Source organism: Saccoglossus kowalevskii, chromosome 1, assembly GCF_978046115.1.
Source record: "Saccoglossus kowalevskii chromosome 1, keSacKowa6.1, whole genome shotgun sequence".
In the NCBI taxonomy this organism is placed as follows: Eukaryota; Metazoa; Hemichordata; class Enteropneusta; family Harrimaniidae; genus Saccoglossus; species Saccoglossus kowalevskii.
In genome coordinates this window covers 25505458-25526120 of record NC_140641.1, presented here as the reverse complement: position 1 = coordinate 25526120, position 20663 = coordinate 25505458, and the positions used below count along the sequence as shown (strand labels likewise).

Below are 20663 nucleotides of genomic sequence, written 5' to 3'. Positions count from 1 at the left end.
CAAGTTTAATGAGGAAAGGGTTGAAGCTATCCCACTTGTTACTCAGGGCCAAAATAACAATGATGAATGGTTTCAGCAGAGGAAAGGTAGAATTACCGGATTCATTGCATTCACTGTGTGTCATATGAAACACTGATCCTAAAAACATTCTTGCTAAATTGTTAGGAGAAAGTAAATTTGATGAAAACAATTTACCTGATCCTCTCCACTTTGAAAGACAACAGAAAGAATCATTTTTCATTGAACATTAAAGATACTGGACTGAACATTTCTGCTAAATTGCCAATATTTGGGGCAAGCCCAGATGGTGTTGTATCTTGCCAATGTTGTTAGAAATTAAATGTTTGTATAGTCTGGCCAAATCAGAACCTAAATCAGCTGCACTTCATAAAGGATACATCATAGAGGAGACTGATGGGACTTTAAAATTGAAGACAAACCATGCTTGGCATTATCATATTCAGTTTCAGATGGCAGTTACTGAAATTTATACCTGTCATCTTGTGGTATTTACAAAGAAGGGCATCACTGTTGTTAAATGTACAGTTCGACTATGACCACTGGAAATACATGCATAATAAAATGAGATTATTTTATGAGCACAATGTTATTCCAGCAATGTTGAAACAATTTCTTTTATCACATTGTTGAACATTGTCGCATTTCTGGTGCTGACAATATTTACCATTTATTACTTTCAGTAGATAACCAATTTTGTAAAGTAATACTATTGTAATGTAATTTTGTTTGGGGGTAACATTTAAAGAGTAACAAAAAATAAAAATAATAATGTATTTATTACTTATTTACAGTATACATTTCTGAGACACTTCATATTTATTAAAATATTTTGTAACAAGTCAAAGAATGTTGTATTATTTATGAAATCCCACTCTCACTGAACAAGTCTGTCATGAAAATGACACATGACAACACAAACTGTGACAATTTGGTCTGTGACAGACTGCAATGTAAGTGGAATCACTCCCTGTAGAATTCTAAAATTTTAATTATTCAATAGCTCTCTCCACATAGATTTTGACACTAGCTATTATGCGGGTTTTTACAACTTTCTTACGAGAAAGTTGTTTACCCTTTGAGAAAGGTGGCATGTTTTGTCTAGAATTTTGTCCCAGATTGTTAATCCCCTGTCTGCGATAACATGGTCATTTTCTTCAAGATTTTCAAGAAAACCACTGTCTGACAATTTACCTATCAGAAATAATACCAAACCAGAGTTCAGAAACAAAAATAAAGGCTAATCCCTACCAAACATTTGAAGGTATTATGTTGTTTGTACTCTGACAAGGTTACTAACTGAGCTGTGGGTTTCTGAACAAAAAAAATCTGTACAGTCAATCACTACACGGGTTTGAGGGTATTTCCGAAATGATCGGGGCAAGTTTTTGAGAACAAGTTCTCTTGATGGCCATTTTAGCAGTCCTTTCTATTTGTAGCGGGTTATGCTACTGAATCAGGAATTCTTGTAACTGTCAACCAATAATGTATTCGGTAGATGATAAACACTACGCAAATGTAACCATATCAGTATTCAAAACAGAGAATACCCTTTTATTCCGACAGTAACAATGGCTGCACAGCACAACTGAAACATGGACAGAAAGCAAAAAAAATACCGAACTAGAGAATTCAAAAACGTCAGCCTAAACTTCTGATTGGCTGTTACATAATGCCTCGCTCTGGCTAACACTCCATATTTGGAATTGGTTTAAAATAGCCGGACGATGGTAGTTTCTATCGTATCGTAATTGCTATGATGATAGAAATACACTACGCTAGCAACTTTGACAGTATAATAGAATAGAAACGTATAACGAATATTATCAACGATTATTCATACAAATAAAAAAAACTCATAATGATAATTGCATGTAGTAAACAATGGAATAATTTCAATTGAAATAAGCATAATTACGAATCTGGTCATTAAATAACAACTATCTCATTCGGTTGCGCGTTCGTTGGGATTTCTACACTTAACTCAAGTGGGTACAGTTTTGCGATCGGTCTGTTAGTTTTTCCAAGACGGGTTCGAATTTCAACTGCGCGAACGATGCCGTCTTTTCCTGGGAGAAGTTTCGTTATTATGGCCATATGCCAGTGGATACATTTACGGATGTCGTCGTGTATAAGTACTACATCTCCCACTTTCGCTGTGTTAGTTTTAATGCCTTTGGCGGTGAGTAGATGCCGCTCACGTAATGCCGTTAAGTACTCGGCAGACCAACGCTGCCAAAATATGTGTTGGAGTTCGGCGAGATGATGATAACGGCGATTTAAAGTGTAGTGGTTATTCACAGAATAGTCCGAGATATCGCCAGGTGCTATGTATGGTAGACTTGTAAGTTTTCGTCCAGTGACGAGATGAGATGGCGTTAGCGGCGTTAAATCATCTACACTAGATGACATGTGAGTAAGCGGACGGTCGTTTATTGCCGCTTCTACCTCTGTGAGAAGGGTTTCAAGTTCCGCATAAGTGACGCATGCTTTTCCCAATACTTTTTTGAGAGAATTCGTTGTTATTCCTATCATCCGTTCATAAAAACCACCCACCCAGGGGGCTCTCTTCGGAATGAATTTCCAAGTTGTGTGATTTTTAGCAAGGAGAGTCTGTACTGCCGAGTCGGACATGATCTCTTTGAGTTCATTAGACGCTGAAATAAATGTCGTCGCATTGTCGGTGATCAACATACTCTGTGTTGACCGACGAACCGCAAAGCGACGGAAGGCGAGCATAAATGTGGCAGTGGTCATGTCAGGAACCAGCTCTAAGTGAATCGTTCGCGTAATGGCACATGTGAATAGGCACACATATGTCTTCGATACAGTGTTACTATGCAGTCTAAAAGGCGGCTCCTCATTAACATAAAATATTACGAAATGTGATTTGAATGAACAGCGCCCTCACTGCTTACTTGGTGACCGTTATGATTTTTGTCAGAGGTAGTTTCAGTAGATTTTTGGCATCTTAAACCTATTCTTCTCCCGTAGAAGAGGATCGCTTTTGTTACTAACAAAGGTAAGCACGTCTGATTTGTTTTTAGATTGTTTTATTGATTGTGATACCTCGTAGCAGTTTAATTCGTGATCTGACTGTCGGTGTTCAAGGCCTACTAAAACACTGCATGAAAAGCATGGCCTGCAAAGAATGTGTCAAATATGATCTTACTTAATGGTTGTGTCTACCTGCAAAGCATTATATACTCCTTAAGTGTTTGCACAAGCTCCCCTAATCGTGCTCAAATATAGCCTATATCGACTATGGTGTTTTCAAAATGGCGGCGCCCAGGCTCTTGCCAGTCATTTTTAAAAAAAACATATGTATTTTAGATATCTTGAATTTACGTGATTGCATCGACCTCCGCTGTTCTTCGGTCGATACTCCCGCTGTACTGTCTTCGTACATATACCCGGTATCATCGTGATACCTCATATTACTAACAGTACTGTGTATAATAACTACCAGAAATACACTCTTTGAAAAATTCAATGTTAAATTGAAACCAACCAGCACATTGATGTCATTAGAAACCAATTTTTGGGTTTGATTTGTGAAATTTATGAAGATAAGTAAGTAAGCACAACACAGCTGGTTCATTAACTGTTTTTTCCACAAAATTGTTTTGGATATAGGAGCATTAATGCTCTATACTGGGAAGCCCTGTCAGGTATTATACCCCCCATCACTTCACAAACCTTGGGCAAAAAAAATAATGTTGTACAAGCCTGGACCCAAGACTGTATTTTATTACATTTTGGCATGTTTGTATTGCACCAATACAAAATTAATACATCTCGCTTCTTGAATCATAGCATATCAAACCTACCCACCTACCAAGGATATGGTTCAGACATACATATGCCTACCCTATAATTTTGTTACATTCCCTGGGGGTGAAGCTTTCAATTGATTACTGAATAAATTGTATAATTTTTGAGGCCAAACATTTTAATAATAAAAAAAATGTATTCTTTTTTTTTCAGAGTGCCCAAATGATTAATGTGTTCCAGTAGCTGATTGTAAAGCTGTATTTTGGTTGAGATTGTTCTATTGGATTTCTCTTTTTCTTGTTGCTTTAGAGGTGAATTCACCCATACTTTATGCATAGTTAAAAATTTAATAACTCAGCGAAAGCAATTTTTATTGAAAGTAACCAAAAAATGTAGCACTAGGGTGAAAGCTTTTGCTGTACTGCATTTCAGGCAGTACACAAATTTTGTCAGAGAAATAAACAAATATTGGGTAGAAAAAATGTCTAGTGTATGTGGTGATGATAAAACTGCCAAGGATTTCCGGTCACTTTATCAGTCATACATAAAGCTGAAAAAAAGATGTCCTTCTAATGTTGCAAAACATTCTCTTTGTAAAACATCTGTTGTGAAAGAAATTAACAAACGATGGTGTACAATAGAATCTTTAAAAAGAAACCATCGATCTGAGAAAAAAATTAAACTGCTATTGACTGATATTAGGACGAGAATGTCAAGGGTTAATAAACTTAGAAACAAGAAGAAGAAATTCCTGCAGGTCTGGTCATGCACTTGTGTTAACTTTGCACTAAATGACAAACTATTTACAGTTCCTTTGACATCTCTTAATGTCAGTGACTGTAATGAAAATCACAGGGATAGATAAACAACAATTTAAACTCATAGCTGCTGGAAGGCCACTTAAATATGTCACACCTTGTCCTTTACCTAATAAAATTTACATTAATATTTCTGGATTATGTGGGGTTAGATCTTTGGCTAAACAGGCCCATCCTAGTAAGCCAAACTGTGGTCCTTGTGGTATGTGTTCTTGTCAATCTAGTTCTCGGTGGTACCATAAAATAAATAAATCTAGTGACTTTATAGATTGGATGGGAACAAAATATGGTGTTAATCAGTATATGTGTATATGTTCATCCTGTGAAGTAAAAATAGAACAGGAATTCAAACAAAAAGCATCAAACACTGCCAGTGCTTTTGTTGACAAAAGAAAAAGAGTTGAGTCATCATGCTTCATTTGTACTGACAGCCAAAACAGTAGTAATGTTACAGCTACTGTCAATGATAAACAACTTTTTAAAGCCATTTTTCCCGAGCAGTGCACTTAAAAGATGACATTCCAGATTTAGTTCCTCTGTGCAGTGACCACTATGATTTATGGCGGAAAAGGAATAGAGTTCATTGTACTATTCCAGATTGTGGTATTGTTATTGTTGGTAGTGTTCGATACCCCCCTAGCCCTGAAATAATTTTAGCTCACTGCAGGGATCAGGGAGATTACCTAAATGTTGAGTTGAACCACACAGAGGACTGTCAGATGTCATGTTACATGAATTTATATAGAACGTTAGATTGTATTAAAAAACAAAATCAAGGTTTCCTCTCGGATAATGCAACCTTAAAAAAAATTGTAGATGACATACGACAACAAATGTGCATGGGTAATGTCCATGATATAGAGTTAGAAGCAATGTACATAGTTACATGTTATGTAGCAGATAAGCTGCTTAAAAAAGACCCACTACTTCTTCAAGAAGCTCGAGACAAATATCAACAAGTGATTACAGAAATGAGTAATAAATATACACTTGATAAAACACTGGAATATTACACAAACAAATCTACAACACAGCTGAAACATGAATTGACAAACATTTTTGGCCATCACATTACATTTTCCACAATAAAATCTGGAGGTGTTGTCAAGCCTTATTATGGTACACTTATACTCCGACACGGTACAAATACTAGGAAAATTTTACATGTGCTATATCACAATACACGTGGTACAATTGTCAAAATACAGGAAACATGCACAAAACTTGAAAACCAATTGTTGCAGAGCACAAAAGAAAAAAAGTCCAAGTTCAATGTCTATTCTTTATGCAGCTTCTGAAGATCTGAATGAGAGACTGTATAACCAAGCAAATAGATTCATTGCCAAACACAGTTGTCATCCTAATCTGTCTAAACTTAAAATCAATGAAGTCATAAATGATATTGATCCAGTTTTGTGGAATTTTGTTTTTCTTATCACAAAAAGTAATGTGAACGAGTAGAAATGTTCAGAAATAAATTTTCTTGGGGGGAACATTATATGGGATTTTACAGAGAATCCTCCATTTTTAAACACAAAAAATACTTGCGTTTATTCTTTAATGTGTGTCATTTATTATTTCTGAAGAATAGCAATTGTTCTTATCCACTACACTTAATATTGAGCGATAGCATTGACACGTACAGTGGTTCCTCTAAGTTGGCTAATTTGTTTAATTCATTCGGGCTTGTCAGTTCAAAAACTACATGCAGATATCATTGATGAAGAGTTCGCAACATTGATGTTGGCCAACCACATGCAGCTGTAAGAGCTGATTTTAAAAACAGAGGCATTCATGGGACATCTTATCAGGCTGTAGAACCAAAACCAAATTCTTTGAAGTATTCAGGGGATGACTTCATGCCTGGCAGTACAAGAGAAAGATTTTTTTCTGAATTAAAATTGATTAAAGTGAATAATGACTCTGATTCCTTATTCAGAAGTATTGCTATTTGTTCTTCTCGTGCATTACGTTTGTGCAGCAGAAATGATGATGGACAACCAGAACTTGAGGAACTGTGTAACTTTGAATTAGAACTAGTGTGTGCTGTCAGAAAGGCCATTGCTAATGTACTACTTTCTCCAGACAGCTATGACTTTTTTGAAGAAACCCTTTCAAGTCACGATCATTCTGTTTTACTAACAAGTAGGTTTCCTACTTTTGCTGCAAGAGCTGATCAGTTGTGTAATTCTGATGTTCCTGGCAATGAAACAGAATTGATATGTTTATCATTTTTGTTAAAATGTCCTGTAAAAGTATATTCTGATAAAGGTGAATTAACACATGTATTTGGATTAAAATATGATACAGTAGAACCATTATTTCTACTCTGTGATCATCTTGAAAACTACAGTCTTCTTATATCCAACGAGAAACTAAGTAATGTTGATCTGTTTGATTTATCCGAGCCTGACATGATACTAAAACCATGGATGGTGGTCAATGTACAGTTATTAGAACCTGAAATTGTTAACAAATCAATGATTAGCATCTTTGACCCCAATATATACAATGCAGCAACACGTATATCTGGGGATGATGATCCACCTAATGCTAAAAAAAGGAAAACAGTAACCAGTGTAAAGACTGTTAAATCACATGTTGATAGTCTACACCATTTTTTACCATATATGAGTCTTCAGAGTGCACCTCCTACTCAGAATATATCTCCTGATGACTTTAACCTCTCTGAAAATGAAAAGAGTGCTCTTAACAATACTAGAACAAAATTATTTAATTACATTCTACAAAAACATTCCATATTTGAACTGAAATCTTCAGTTGTTTTACCAAATGTGAAATCTATGTTGTCTCATCATCACCCCCCTATTACAGAGAAAGCTAAGGCAATCTACCTTGGGGTTTTGAATGAACCCTGCGACAATATTGATACAGTAAAGCATGTAGTTGAAAAACTACACCATATTTTTAAATAGGGAAAAGATTAAAATATTTAGTTGTTGTTGGAGATGGCAAAACATTTGACATTTTGGTAAAATTGAGGCATGAATATTCATCTGAACTTCATTGGTTAATAGCATTTCCAGGGGATTGGCATTTGTTAAAAAACACTCAACCAGTCATATTCAAAATATACATGGAGGCAGGATTAAAGGATATTGCCAAGGAAACTTTCAAAGAGGATGGCTCACTGACTTCTCCGTTGCAATGTCACAACTTCAAAAGATGTCACAAATTTATATTACATGCATGGGAGGCAATGTACAGACACCAAATATCAGAGTTTTTCACTTACTGCCAAGCAGTCAACAAAGATCTCTGGAAATGCGACATGAATTGTGATGAGATCTTGAAACAAGTTTGTAAATTGTCTCTCAGAACATATGATTTTGATAATGACAATCAATTAAAAAATATTTTGGAAATTTTGGAAGAAATGGAAATCAAAATTTCTGGTTTAGAAGAGGAATTTTCAGAGTTTCTGGAAACATGTAATATGAAAGATGATACCTTCCAGTTTTGGTCAAATTTCATACATAGAGATTGTTTTGGTTATATGTCATTATTTTTGGGATTTAGAAGTTCTAACTGGCTACTTCGAGTTGGAGCTCTATTCCATGCTTATGATCGTCCTACTTACTTGCGTTTAATACCTAAACATCTGATGGACATTATTACGATGCCAAAGAACATTCTAGAGCATCTCAAGTCAGGTGGATTTTCTGCATCTTTAAGTGGGTGTACTTGGCGAGAATTGGCTTTGGATGAAGCCCATGAGTCTTTAATAAATTTACATGTCAAGACATCTATCAACAAGCCATCCCCAGAATTACTTGATAATATGGCAGTGTATTTACCATACCGTGCTGCCTGTCAAAATAATCTTGAAGCACAGTTATTACCAGAATCAGAAATGAAACTGAAAAAATACAAAGATGAGCAGAAATCAGTGTGTGAGGCCGAGAATGAAATTTGTAAAAAATATTTCAGCAAAGCATGTCAGTCTTCAGCTTTCACTGTAGCTGAAAGTAACAGAGGTTTACAGAAACTTTTCACTACTGAAATAGCATCAGGTTCAGTACATGAAGACCTGAAAAAAATTTATGAAACGGGAAAAACAGCAGTCACATTACATCAATAGCAGGTTATTACACTTGCCCAGTACAGATGCCCCTGTAAGAAAAAAAAGGTTAAGAACATTCACATCAATAACAACCAAAAATAAAAAGGTTCGAAGTAGTGATCAGGATAAAAAGTTGCTTGATTTGTGCCTAAAAAAGCAAATCTCTTACTCAATTAAAACAGGTACCCCAATAGATTCTTTCAATCAGTTTATTGCTCTTGCTAGGGCCATATGCAATTCAGATGGTACAATGCATCATCAATCAACAAAATCAAACAGTACAAAAGTATTTAAGTCACGCTATGAGAAAGAAAAAATAGTCACTGATAATTTACCAAATGGATGGGTTCCACAGTTTGTATTACAAACATTCCTTCAAATATTACTAAGTGCACCTATCCGTACATATCATAAAACATTCCATGACTACCTTCTTTATCTCCTCCGCCGCTGGATCATACCACACTTCACATATTACACACAGGCAGTCCACTTGTTATTCGATGATCCAGGTTCTTTATCTGCAGAAACACCTAGTCCTAAAACATTAGAGAGAGATAAGAGGGACCTAAAGAAACCAAACTGTAAAGTTTATGATTATATACGTTTAGATACTCCTCTCCCTAAAGAACACTGGATGGTGTTCCTAGGAGAAAGAACGAACACAAATTTGTTAATTAAACTTCTTTGTAATGAATTGCCTCATCTCATAACTGCCCATCTTGGTACCAGTAAGACATTTCTTGTAGCTGGTGGGTTTGAAGGAAACAATCGAGGTAAAGCTTTTTACATATGCGATGGCATTATTCATGAAAATTCTGCATTTCATAGTAATCATGAAGAGACTGACACTTTGGTGTGGTTACATGCGATTAAAACACAGTATTCAAAAATATTAATATACTCACCAGATACAGATGTTTACCATATAGGTTTACCTTACATGTCATCTGGTGAGTTAGATTATTTAGATGGTGATATCGGTGGTACAAAGGAGGTGATAATACAACTAAGTGCCAGGTCTGGTGATTTATCATATTTATTTTTAAATAAATTAAATGATGCCCTTCAAAGAGATCCAGATTTGATACAACCACATGAAAGAGGCAAACTCCTCCAATCTATGTATATTGTTTCAGGTTGTGACTATATTTCTTTTTTTGTTGGATTTGGTAAAGCTGCTTTTCTCAATGTACTTTTTCAACATTCTAGTTTCATATCAGGAAAATCTGTCCAGGCGAAAGGAAGTCTAAGCGATTGTGACTGTAATGAAGGTCTCTTATCATTTTACAGATTGATTGGAACACTTTATTTCAAACGTTATTTAAGTGAATTTTCAGGGGATTATTCTAATCCAGATGATATGTACAAATCAATGAAACATGATACACCACATTATGATGAATTACATCTTCATCACTTTTGGTTGCACAAGATTCGAAATGTTATTCAAAGTAGAATTCGTGGCGAAAAAGAATGGATGCCAAATCCAACAGCGCTTTATTTTCACTGGTCACGTTCTTGCTTTGTTTCAAAAATTTTGAACCAGGCTCATGAAAGTGAAATTGTACTGCCTGAATATGGAGATCATGGTTTTAGTTTACAAATTATTTGGGATACAAAAGAAAATATGGAAATGGTAGAAGCCACTGTATTTGAGTATACAAAGGGGTGTGGATGTAAGACTGGCTGCACTACACGTCGATGTTGCTGTTTTAAAATTAACAAAGAGTGTGGACCTGGATGCAGGTGCAAGAATTGTACAAACACAGGACAAAACCAAGAAGTTGACAGCAAAGATACATCTAATCTAATAGTGGAAGAAATGCAGTCAGCAGATACAGAAAATCTTGAAGTGGATATTATTGAAGAAGAGGAAGAAGAATATGAACTTGTAGAGGATAATGTGCGTGAACTTGATGAAGATGAGGAGGCAGCCCAAGCAGATTATGAACAGGAATACGAGGATGAACAATAAAAATAAATAATTACATAACTACAAATAATTTTACAGCCCACATATTGGACGTTGAAATACTGTCAGATGTTGATTACATTCTGCAATATTTTTTTTTTCAGTTTTATTGATGTTACAATACACTAAGTCATGCTGAGCAGTGCTCCTCTCCAGTTTGCCAAATTGTAGTACCGTTAAATCAGTATTAAAAGTCGCATTTCTAATTTAATTCTTTTTGAACAACTGAGAACCAAAAATTCACCATTTCTCATATGTGTAGATGCTCTAATAGAAGCTGCATCCCTTTGTTTCATTGTATCACTTTAATAGAAGCCGCGGCTTCTAATACAGATTTTACAGTAATCAATATTTTTAAATCTCAGTAAATCTGATAACATAGTATATGGTATATTATAGCAAGTTACTAACATCAACAAGTACTTCAGTGTAAAATATGTTGATGAAAAGACAAACATTATCAGCACAGATTACTTGTATATAATTTTCATAATATTATTATGCACATTGTACATCTCTAAATTAAGGCTACAGAACTTTACAAAGTCAAACGAATTCTTTATGTCCCCGCATTCCTAACTGTATCCCTACCCTCCACCACTTTATATAAATATGTCATTCCTAAAGAAGGGGCATACACAATTGAATTAGGGATGGAGGGGTAGGGTTAGAGTGAGAGGTGGAGTACAAAAGGAATTTGCGGGATGATAGTACCCACACCAAATATTACTCTGCACAAGTACTGTTTTGTGGGTGTTTTACTGTATACATGTTTTCTCCAATCAAATGGCTTTTTTTTTTTTTAATCTCGAAAGAGTACATTGTAATTCTCGCCAAGATCTCCAGTGCGTTTAAAAAACGAACGCACGTCAACAGCTTTATTACACTTCCGGGTATTGATACGCTGTTGACATCGTCGCATGGCCTGATTCAACACTGCATGAAATATATGGAAATCAAACTATAAAGCTGAAATTTGACACAGTTATCGATTATAGAACTATGTTTTAACCCTGTAAGTTTCATTAATGTTCAAGATTATTAGCTCACTGAACGGGGTCACGAAATATTTACTTTAGTACCCATTTGCACGTTTTCCTCGATGTAACACAGCAGAGAGATATTCATTTCAATTATGTTCGTGTTTATTCACTAAATAAAACACACCTACAGTAAAAATAGTACCGTTATACATGTATTTACCTTCAAAGTAACTGTATTAATTGCACGCATAGTTAGATATCTGTGCATTAACGTGGAGTAGACGTTACTATAAATTCCGACGTCCGCCATATTGAATTTTGACCTTCATGGGGGGTAATTCAGGCAAAGGTTATTATGTTAATGAGGAGCCTCCATTTAGACTGTATGTGGGGTCTTGACTTGCATTGCGCCGGTAAAGTCTATACCACATATAGAGAATGGAGGTGCCTCACGAACGCGATAACTCGGGAGGGGAGCAGGTATAGGTTGAGCGTATGGATGACCGTCAACTTTCTTGCACGTTACGCACTTATTTAAAGTGTTGTTTACTGCGCGGCGAATGGACGTCATCCAGTAATGTGTACGGGGTGCAGTGGTTGTCGCGAGAGTACCGCTGTGATTCAATCTCAGATGGGTAGCGATTATTATCATCGTGGTAAGCGGATGATTACTTGGTAAAAGTATTGGGTGAATGGTGTCGTAATCCAGTCCGGAGTTTTGAATACGTCCGCCCGTCCTCAATAATTTATCTTGGTCCAAGAATAATTTCAATTGTTTATTGAGTGGACCTAGTTTTTTATTGTTCCGTTGAAGGCCGCATATTATGTTTGCATACTCTGTATGCTGGACGTCGAGAAGCCATATCTTTTCAGCGTACATAATTGTTGTTGCTGAAGGGAGTGTTAACAGTCTCTTGATGTTGAGTTGTAGAGGTCAGATCAGAAGTAATGTTATTCACGAATTGCGGGTTTCGTTTATTTGCGAGCCGGCTCTTGAGTCGATCGACGAAACGGAGTACATACGATGTGACACGCATTAAATGATGAAAGTCACGATGTGCGTTAATTTCGATTATGTTGTGAATGCCGTTTGAAGTTTCTGAATCTTTGATCACGGTAGAATGTGAGAGAGGCTCGCGATGCGTCGTTTGATCGCCGGTATGTGGTTCGAATATCGACTCGATTGGTATATGATCATCTTCTGTGATTACATGATTGACAGAGAGATCTAGTTCAGGGTTAGAATCGAATAGTTTGCACATTGGCCAAGAATCGCGATGAGATAACCATTGTGGCCCATGCCACCATAACTGAGAATCTTGTAATTCGATTGGGCCGATGCCGCGTGTTAACAGGTCTGCAGGATTCTGTTTCGTCGGTACATATTTACATTCCTGCTTGAAACTGTTGATTTCCTTAACACTGTTTCTTGTGAATATGTCTTGTTTACCGCGGTTATTTATCCAATGTAAAGTGACGTGCGAGTCCGACCACAAGACGTGTTATATTTGCGACGTTATATTTGCTGGATAAAGCTGTAGTTACAAATTTACTCAATCTTGTTGCTATTACTGCACCCATAAGTTCAAGGCGCGGTATATCTGTTAATTCACTAGCACTGGTATCTTCTTGGTAATGAAAGGTCATAAATCATTGACAAAAGCAATGCATATAATGCTGCTTCCACTAGAATGTGACCCCTAATAACTTTTGAAATGGCCTTGCCACTCAACATATGTCCAGCAGCATTCTCGGCATAAATTGTCTCCAATAGTTTCTTAAGTCCAGATCCACTCATCAAATTGAGAAGATACATGCTTCATTAGTTGATTTCATATCAATTGGCATGAACATTATAGATGAGACCCCAGGATGAGGACCTTGATGTACCATTTGCATAAAACCATTCCAAGATGGTCTAGATGGATGTAACAACCAAGAGATTTTCCACAGAAGATCCACATTCAATGTATCATCACCTGCTATCAAACTGGGTAACTAGGTATACTTTAATTTGGCCATGCCCTTTGATAACTGCTTATAATATTTAATATTGACTTTTGCAATAGAAACTATATCCTCGGATGTGACATGAACTTTAGGTGTGGTGTTGTTCCACAATATCCCTGGTGTTATGGTCGTTATTGTGCCCATACCATGAAACGTGTTCAGCCTGTCATTGGTCTGGACATTATGGTCAACATTATCAGCTACATGTTGTATAAAATATCTGGGATTGAAACCAGGAATGTCAGTTCCTTGGTGCAAGGTGGCACTACGTTCAAACTTCTGTACCTCTGCATATGATGAACAAAACCCATGATTACGGAGAGAATCAATGAGAAATCGTGAGCCAAACTGGCAATGCATCCCTATAATTCGTGGGTGAACTGACTGCATAATGGCCTGCCCTATGGATGCCACAGTGTTTTTTTCCAACAAACATATCTTGAAGTAAAACTTTCAGGGTGGATGGAAGGTACTGAATTTCTTTCTCAGTGCGTTGCATTTCTTCAGTGTTTGGGTATAAATGACTAGTTGTGCTGGACGATTTTATAAGTTGTGCAGCCGTTTTAATCAGCCGATTTTTTTTCGGATTCAGGGTCTTCATTCTTTGCACGATAGTGGAAATCATGTAAAATTGCTGATGCTGAGAAGTCTGGCTTGTACCTGTTGCATCCACTCATCTTCGTGGATCTTGAGTTTTGTTGTTGCAATGTACGAATCTAAATTTATCACAAGCATAAACAAGACGCGTTTAGTACGCACAAAGCCTTTAAATCTTGGTAAAAGTTGTCACATTTGCATTCAGAAAGTCTGAAGGTGTCCAAGCAAAGAAATTGCGACATAATCTTGTGCTACTTAAGATTCATCTGGTTGCCATATAAGGAAATCACGTGATGATAATCAAAAGTCACATTGAATTTACAAACTGAGCAATTTATTATTATTGACAGTCATGCAAGAACTATATTAAAATATGATTACTCTAAACAGAGCAATTAATAACAGGGTGTTTAAAAAAACCTGGAAATTACAAACGAGTCATTAAAAGTTCAAACAGTGCATAGTTTCGTAGATGCTGGTGCTTAGAAATAAAGGAAAGATATTTTGTTATACCGATAGGTATCTGGTAAAACAAAAGATGGGTTGACTACTTGACAGGATTAAAATAATTGTAAAAAAAAGTGCTGACATCAGCAAATTTCTGTTCTATAATTGGCGGATAGTTTCTTCGGTTTATCTAAATAAAACGTGTATAGAAAACACTAGCAATATGTATATGAAATATTAAAATGTGTAGGCTGTAAGTAATATAAATGTAAGAAAAATCTAAAATGTACGAAAAACACTAACCCTTACATCTACCCGTGTAAAAAAATTGCCCAAGTTATCAGTTCTTGAGGGTTTTTTGGTAAATCTACAAAAAAATACCTATCTTTTGATACCAAACTTGTTAATGTACTATTTACTTCCCGTTTCGGCCCTGTTTCAGGGCTAAATCCACTGGACTATTTATACTGACTCCAATTGTAACCAAAATATCATCGAACCAGTTCCTATGGTTACTGGCAATGCAGATATACAAGTGACCCTGTAAGTATAACGAATAACATAACATTCTTACGGTCTGTGTGCAGAAGATGCAATTCTGACCTTTAATATTTATATTATGAATGAGATAACCATTACTGTATAAGTTCAAATAAATGCAAGCAGTCATTTCACTCAATGTCTCTCTTCCACTTCATAATTTCATGATCATATTCACCCTTAAATCTGTCCACAAGTTTACGTGCTCCACTTGTCGATAGCCATATACCAAATTTACATTGGTATTTTCTGATTTTTCACAGTATTAGAGTTCATTATGTTATACATCGTTCAATGTTTTCCATTATGGGGGGGGGGGTGACCAGAAATGGAGTCCTATTGTGGGGATTTAGACAACGTCTGTGTGCCCATATACAGGGAAATTTGATTTAAGCCATTGCTACAAATGTCATTTTATGGTCAACCATTGAGTTACAGACATCCCTTCATGTCCCTTGAGTGGGCAATTTGATATGCCAAGCAAAAAGTCAAAGTCTACAGCGCCCCTCCCCTTCATGGTCGAAAGCATTGTAGGATTTATAAACTGAAATAAAAAATATAATTTTGAAGAATATTTAGAGATTTGTGGGAAAATAAATTCATGGTCATAAACTCACTTTGTCACTGCAACCATTCTTCCACATTTGTAATGCACCAGCTAAAGATGCTCGCAAGTGCAACATGGTCAACAATAATAATCTAAATTTAGCTTCAGGCTGCTGATTAAATGTTTTATTTTTATTGTTAAGCAACTGTACTTGCTCCATTAGTAGCACATGCATTTACATAAATATTTACATACATTTTAATAAATTTTTCAGTTATTTTGGTTACCATTGATAACAGACAAGTATAGGTAGTTGGCAGTTCTTGTTTTGTTTCATGAAGCACATCATCCCATCAATAGTTCTTCACGTTTTCCAAGGTAACTTGTTTGCTTGTAAATCTTTCACCATGGCAGTATTTCATTAACTCCTGGATTAAATTTGAAGTCCCTTGTAGTATGGCATGCTTGGCAGTAACACTATTTTGTACTAAAATTTGAAATGCCTGTCTATATTTTGAACTTTAGATTTTCTCAGCTGCTGCATGTCAGAGAGATGTAACCTGTGAATACACAAAAAAACATAATTTAATAATGTTTGATTCGATTCTGGTAAAATCACATTTTATAATAAATTAGATAAATTGTTATTATTTCTCACCTTAGATACTCTTCTTACATTAAAGTGCTTGATAGGAGTCATGTAGATTTTTCTTCTCCTATCCTAGCTGGTGGAGTAACGTTGATCATCTTGGATGATGTTGCCACGGGTGACAGAGGTTGTGAATTCCTTTTTGGACAAATAGCTAGCCCTATATTTAGTTTTAACAATTCGCTGCTGCTCTCCTGATATTCTTTTTGTGCTGAGAATCTTGGCCAGACAACCAGCACAACTGAAACATAAAAAATGAGCGTCCCAGGATATGATAATACATTGAATTCGTGGTGCAACACCTCAAATCCTGCACTAGATGAATAAGGTAACTTTGACTCAATTTATTTCCTGTCATAACCCTTATTTCTTTTAACAAATTGGCCACTACAGTTGACAAATGTGTCTTCCATAATTACATATTTGCTTTTAATTTCGTTGTTAATGGTGAATTGAAAAAATGAATTATAATTCAATTAATATTTCCAAATTTTCTTCAAAACACCACATTCAAATGTTTTGAATATTATATTTAGACAAATTCTTATCATTATGGAATGATTTGAAATAAATATTGAAACGAATTTCTCGTTCAAGTGTGGTTTGGTCATGTGGAAACACTTTTTGACATCAACAACGTCTAGTCTCACGTGAATTAAATTAAAAATGGTGGCATTTGGTGGATGATTCCTCAGTACCATCTTTGCTAGTCGTTTTTTAAGACATTTCAGTTTCAGATAATTTTGTAATGGTTGTTAAGGATAACTATATCATCATTTCAACCGATTTATTTTTGTCTATGGATGTACGCAGGGCTGTGGTGGGAACGCGTTCCCGTACACACTTCACTAACTTGATAATCCAGAACTATTTCAAAAAAATCACTCCACCTGGTGTTTCCTAAACCTTGGCTGAAATCCGCCAAAACTATTGAATTGCTGATTGTCGTTCAGAAGTAAAAAGATTCTTCAGAATTGCATCACTTGTTATAGAATTGAAGATGTCAAAGAAGACAGCAACAAAATCAACTCCATTTTCCTATACTGAAATAAACGACTTTGGTTCACTGTACATCAAACATATGTTGGCAACCATGAAATCCAGTGGAACTACATCATTGATCTTGCTTGTTAGAAGGGAGGTTCCTATGAGAGACTTGTTGGTTTGGTGAAGAGATCACTTTGTAAGATAATTGGAAAGATTTGTCTTACTGGAAAAATTACAGACAATTGTAACTGAAGTTCAAACAGTAGTTAGCTCAAGACCATTAGTGTATGTTGGATCTATCAAACCTACTGTCTTATCAAACCTACTCTAGAACATTTTTTTGAAACTAAAAGCTTTGAGTTTAATAGATAACTACAGAGCTCTTACGGACTTGGTTTAAGGGCAAAAAACATCTGAACAAGTGTTGGTGTAGAGAAATCATTATCGAATACCCATGTGCGAGGTCCAATAATAAATGCCATGGAAAACCCAAAACATAGTGACATCGTACTTCTGAAGGACAATTTGCCATGTGGCTCATGATAACTTGATAGAATTGTGCGTATGATCACAAATCAAGATGGCGAACAAAGAGCAGCAAAAGTAATAGGAAGACGATGATCATGTTGATAATCACCCGACGTCAATAGAGCAAAAAAGACTCCCAGTGAGACAGGCATTTGTTTTTCGTATTTTTAATATATTTAGCTTTTTTTCACAATCATAGCAACAAAAAAGCTATAAACTGTGATGACCAGCATAAAAATTATCAACGTGTTACAAACGCACAAATATTAAGTTAAATTTAGTTCGGGACGTCCCGAAATTCGCAAATTCCTAGTGCACGGCATTGCCGTAAAACGGAGAATAATAGTGTTATCATGGAGAGGGCTAAGGACATACATAAAAATGGGGTCCCGATCGATTGTAGGTTTTTTGGTCACAACTGAGGGGGGAAGTGTGCAAAGCTGAAAGGGCATTGTAAGTAGACTGAACTGGTGTATTTAGCCAATCGGATGGAAAAAGTGTCGTGCTGTTTATTATGCTAAAGTTAGATGAATAATCATGAAAAGATGGAGGGTCAGTAAAATGTGAGACCAGATTCGACTAGTTGAGGAGATTATGGAGTTTTGGGCTGAACTGTTGTGAATAAATATGGCGTCTGCTTTAACTGAACTCCTCACTGGCTGTGAAGGTGCAGGGGACTCTCCCACACACTTTGGCTCATCCAGGTTTAGCGGGAATCAATGTCACTGTGCGAACTGGCAGTCTTTGATCTTGGAGCTTCATTCGCTGGTCGTGCTAGTAGCGATGGTGACTTCTCTCTCACATCCACCACTACTTTAATATTGCCTCCCAGCCCTCTCTTTTTTTCTCTGTTGGCTTCCTTTTCCTTATTTCTCCAAATTTCTTGCGATACTCTATTAATATGAACCAAATTTGTTATGCGCTTGTTTAATTTGTTTCAACGTGAATTCAGCTGTGTTATTTGGTAACAAATTAGATACTCTGTACGGCCCCGCTCCTTCCAAACTTGTGAGGCTGAAACAAATAAGGAATGACGTCAAAAGATCGATGTCGGATAAAAAAACTTAATTCCTTTAGTTTTTTTCCAAACTCCCCTACCCCCCACTGAAACTTAATTGATAAATATTGGTCATGGCGTAAGACTACATTCACCATTCAATACAAATTGATAATCGGACAGTAGTATTGCATAGCAGTTGGTTGTCGGGTGGGTGTAAAAAGAGTTTACAAATGCACCTCATTTGACGCACAGATTTACACTCGAACCAAACCATTTTTCTGTTTTTTTCCCTTTTCGGTTATTTCTGTCCATGATTGGATAGAACTACAAATACTCCAAGATTTTTTTGACTTCATTAAAAAAAATCGTTTTTGTAGGATGGAAACTTTTTGAGGTCAAAACCCCCACCCCAAAACTAAAGGAAATAAGTTTTTTATCCGACATCGATCTTTTGACGTCGTCCCTAAACAGGATGACAATATAATGCAATTTATGTGCACCTGTATTAGTGTTTACTGCTATGTAATCCTTTCGAGTTACCGATTAAAAATTGTACAAATAATAAAAAACAGGATGACAATGAGCATTTTACTTGTATTGTTCAGAATTTTGTTTTGGTGCGTCGGACATTAACTCTGGTTGGAAACCAAATTGTGCCATAAAAGGTGAAATGCCTGTACTGGCAGTGGGAGAAATTCTGTATAGCATGCCTATAATTCAAACGGAATATATCTGTCCCATGATTGTGAGCGTATATAGATATAGTTTGGGTTAATGTCTGAATAAAACGTTCTACCTCCCCTCTGCCCTATATGTGAAATGGTGCACTCTTTCTTTTAATCACGCCAAATGCTTCTGCTACATGGAATATTACCTTTCCCATAATTTGTCTGCCACAGTGGCAGCTTTTGTGTCCGGTGTTGTATAGGCTACAGGACATGTGAATGCATCTGAAAGCAAAAACACATACTATTATTTCATTCATATTATTAGAAGTACAAGGGAGTGGGCAAAGTATCGAGCACCAGACGCTGCATTGGTTTATTGATATCTCGAGAAAGTAATTTTGCTTTACACGTGTTGGGCATGAGTAATATTGCAAATGCAACATTGTATACCCTACGCGTGGGAAGTTAATCGCTTCCAGGGAAGTAGTGTGCGTGAATGCCACGTGCCTGGAATTGTTTTTGTTACATTTTATGATGTATATTCCATCACACTCTTCCAAAAAATGTTGCCTTCCTGGTTGATCTTAGTACGTGATGAATAAACTCTTACGTGTGATTGCGTGTGTTTTGTGTTGTTACATTTTATCGAGTAGGTTCCATCAACGCTCCTTAAAAAACGGTGCTTCCCCTGTTAAATTTGTGATGAATAAACTATTTTGAAGTACGATTCCTTAATTATCTGAGGGAGTGAAATCATTGTTTTGATTTTTAATTAAACTTGTGACGTGATTCTGGTTTTCATTGAGCGCCAGTTTCAAATTTACGTTCTGTGTCCTGGTTTTCTATGCGGCATCCTAGTTATTTACTACGTCAATATCATGAAAAGGGGTCGACTACGTCGATGGAAATGAAGACGAAATCGACGAAAGCAATGATGCAAATAATGCAACGCAAAACGAAGAAACCGACAACGCTGTAGGACCGCTCTATCTGGAGTCATGTGTAGACCCGACGTCGCCACCTGCTAAAAGGGGAAAA

The 20663-nt window shown here is 36.3% G+C and overlaps 1 protein-coding gene across 1 annotated transcript; it reads right to left on the bottom strand.

The window, feature by feature from the left end:
- Nucleotides 1–1947: 1947 nt before the first annotated feature.
- LOC144351341 (uncharacterized) lies at nucleotides 1948–2775 on the bottom strand. Its single transcript, XM_078009059.2, has one exon. It carries the CDS (start codon nucleotides 2773–2775, stop codon nucleotides 1948–1950), a length of 828 nt encoding a protein of 275 aa, XP_077865185.2.
- Nucleotides 2776–20663: the final 17888 nt, after the last annotated feature.

What these genes read in the sequence shown, in the direction of transcription:
- LOC144351341 (XM_078009059.2), bottom strand. Translation starts at nt 2,775, where the DNA reads ATGACCACTGCCACATTTATGCTCGCCTTCCGTCGCTTTGCGGTTCGT.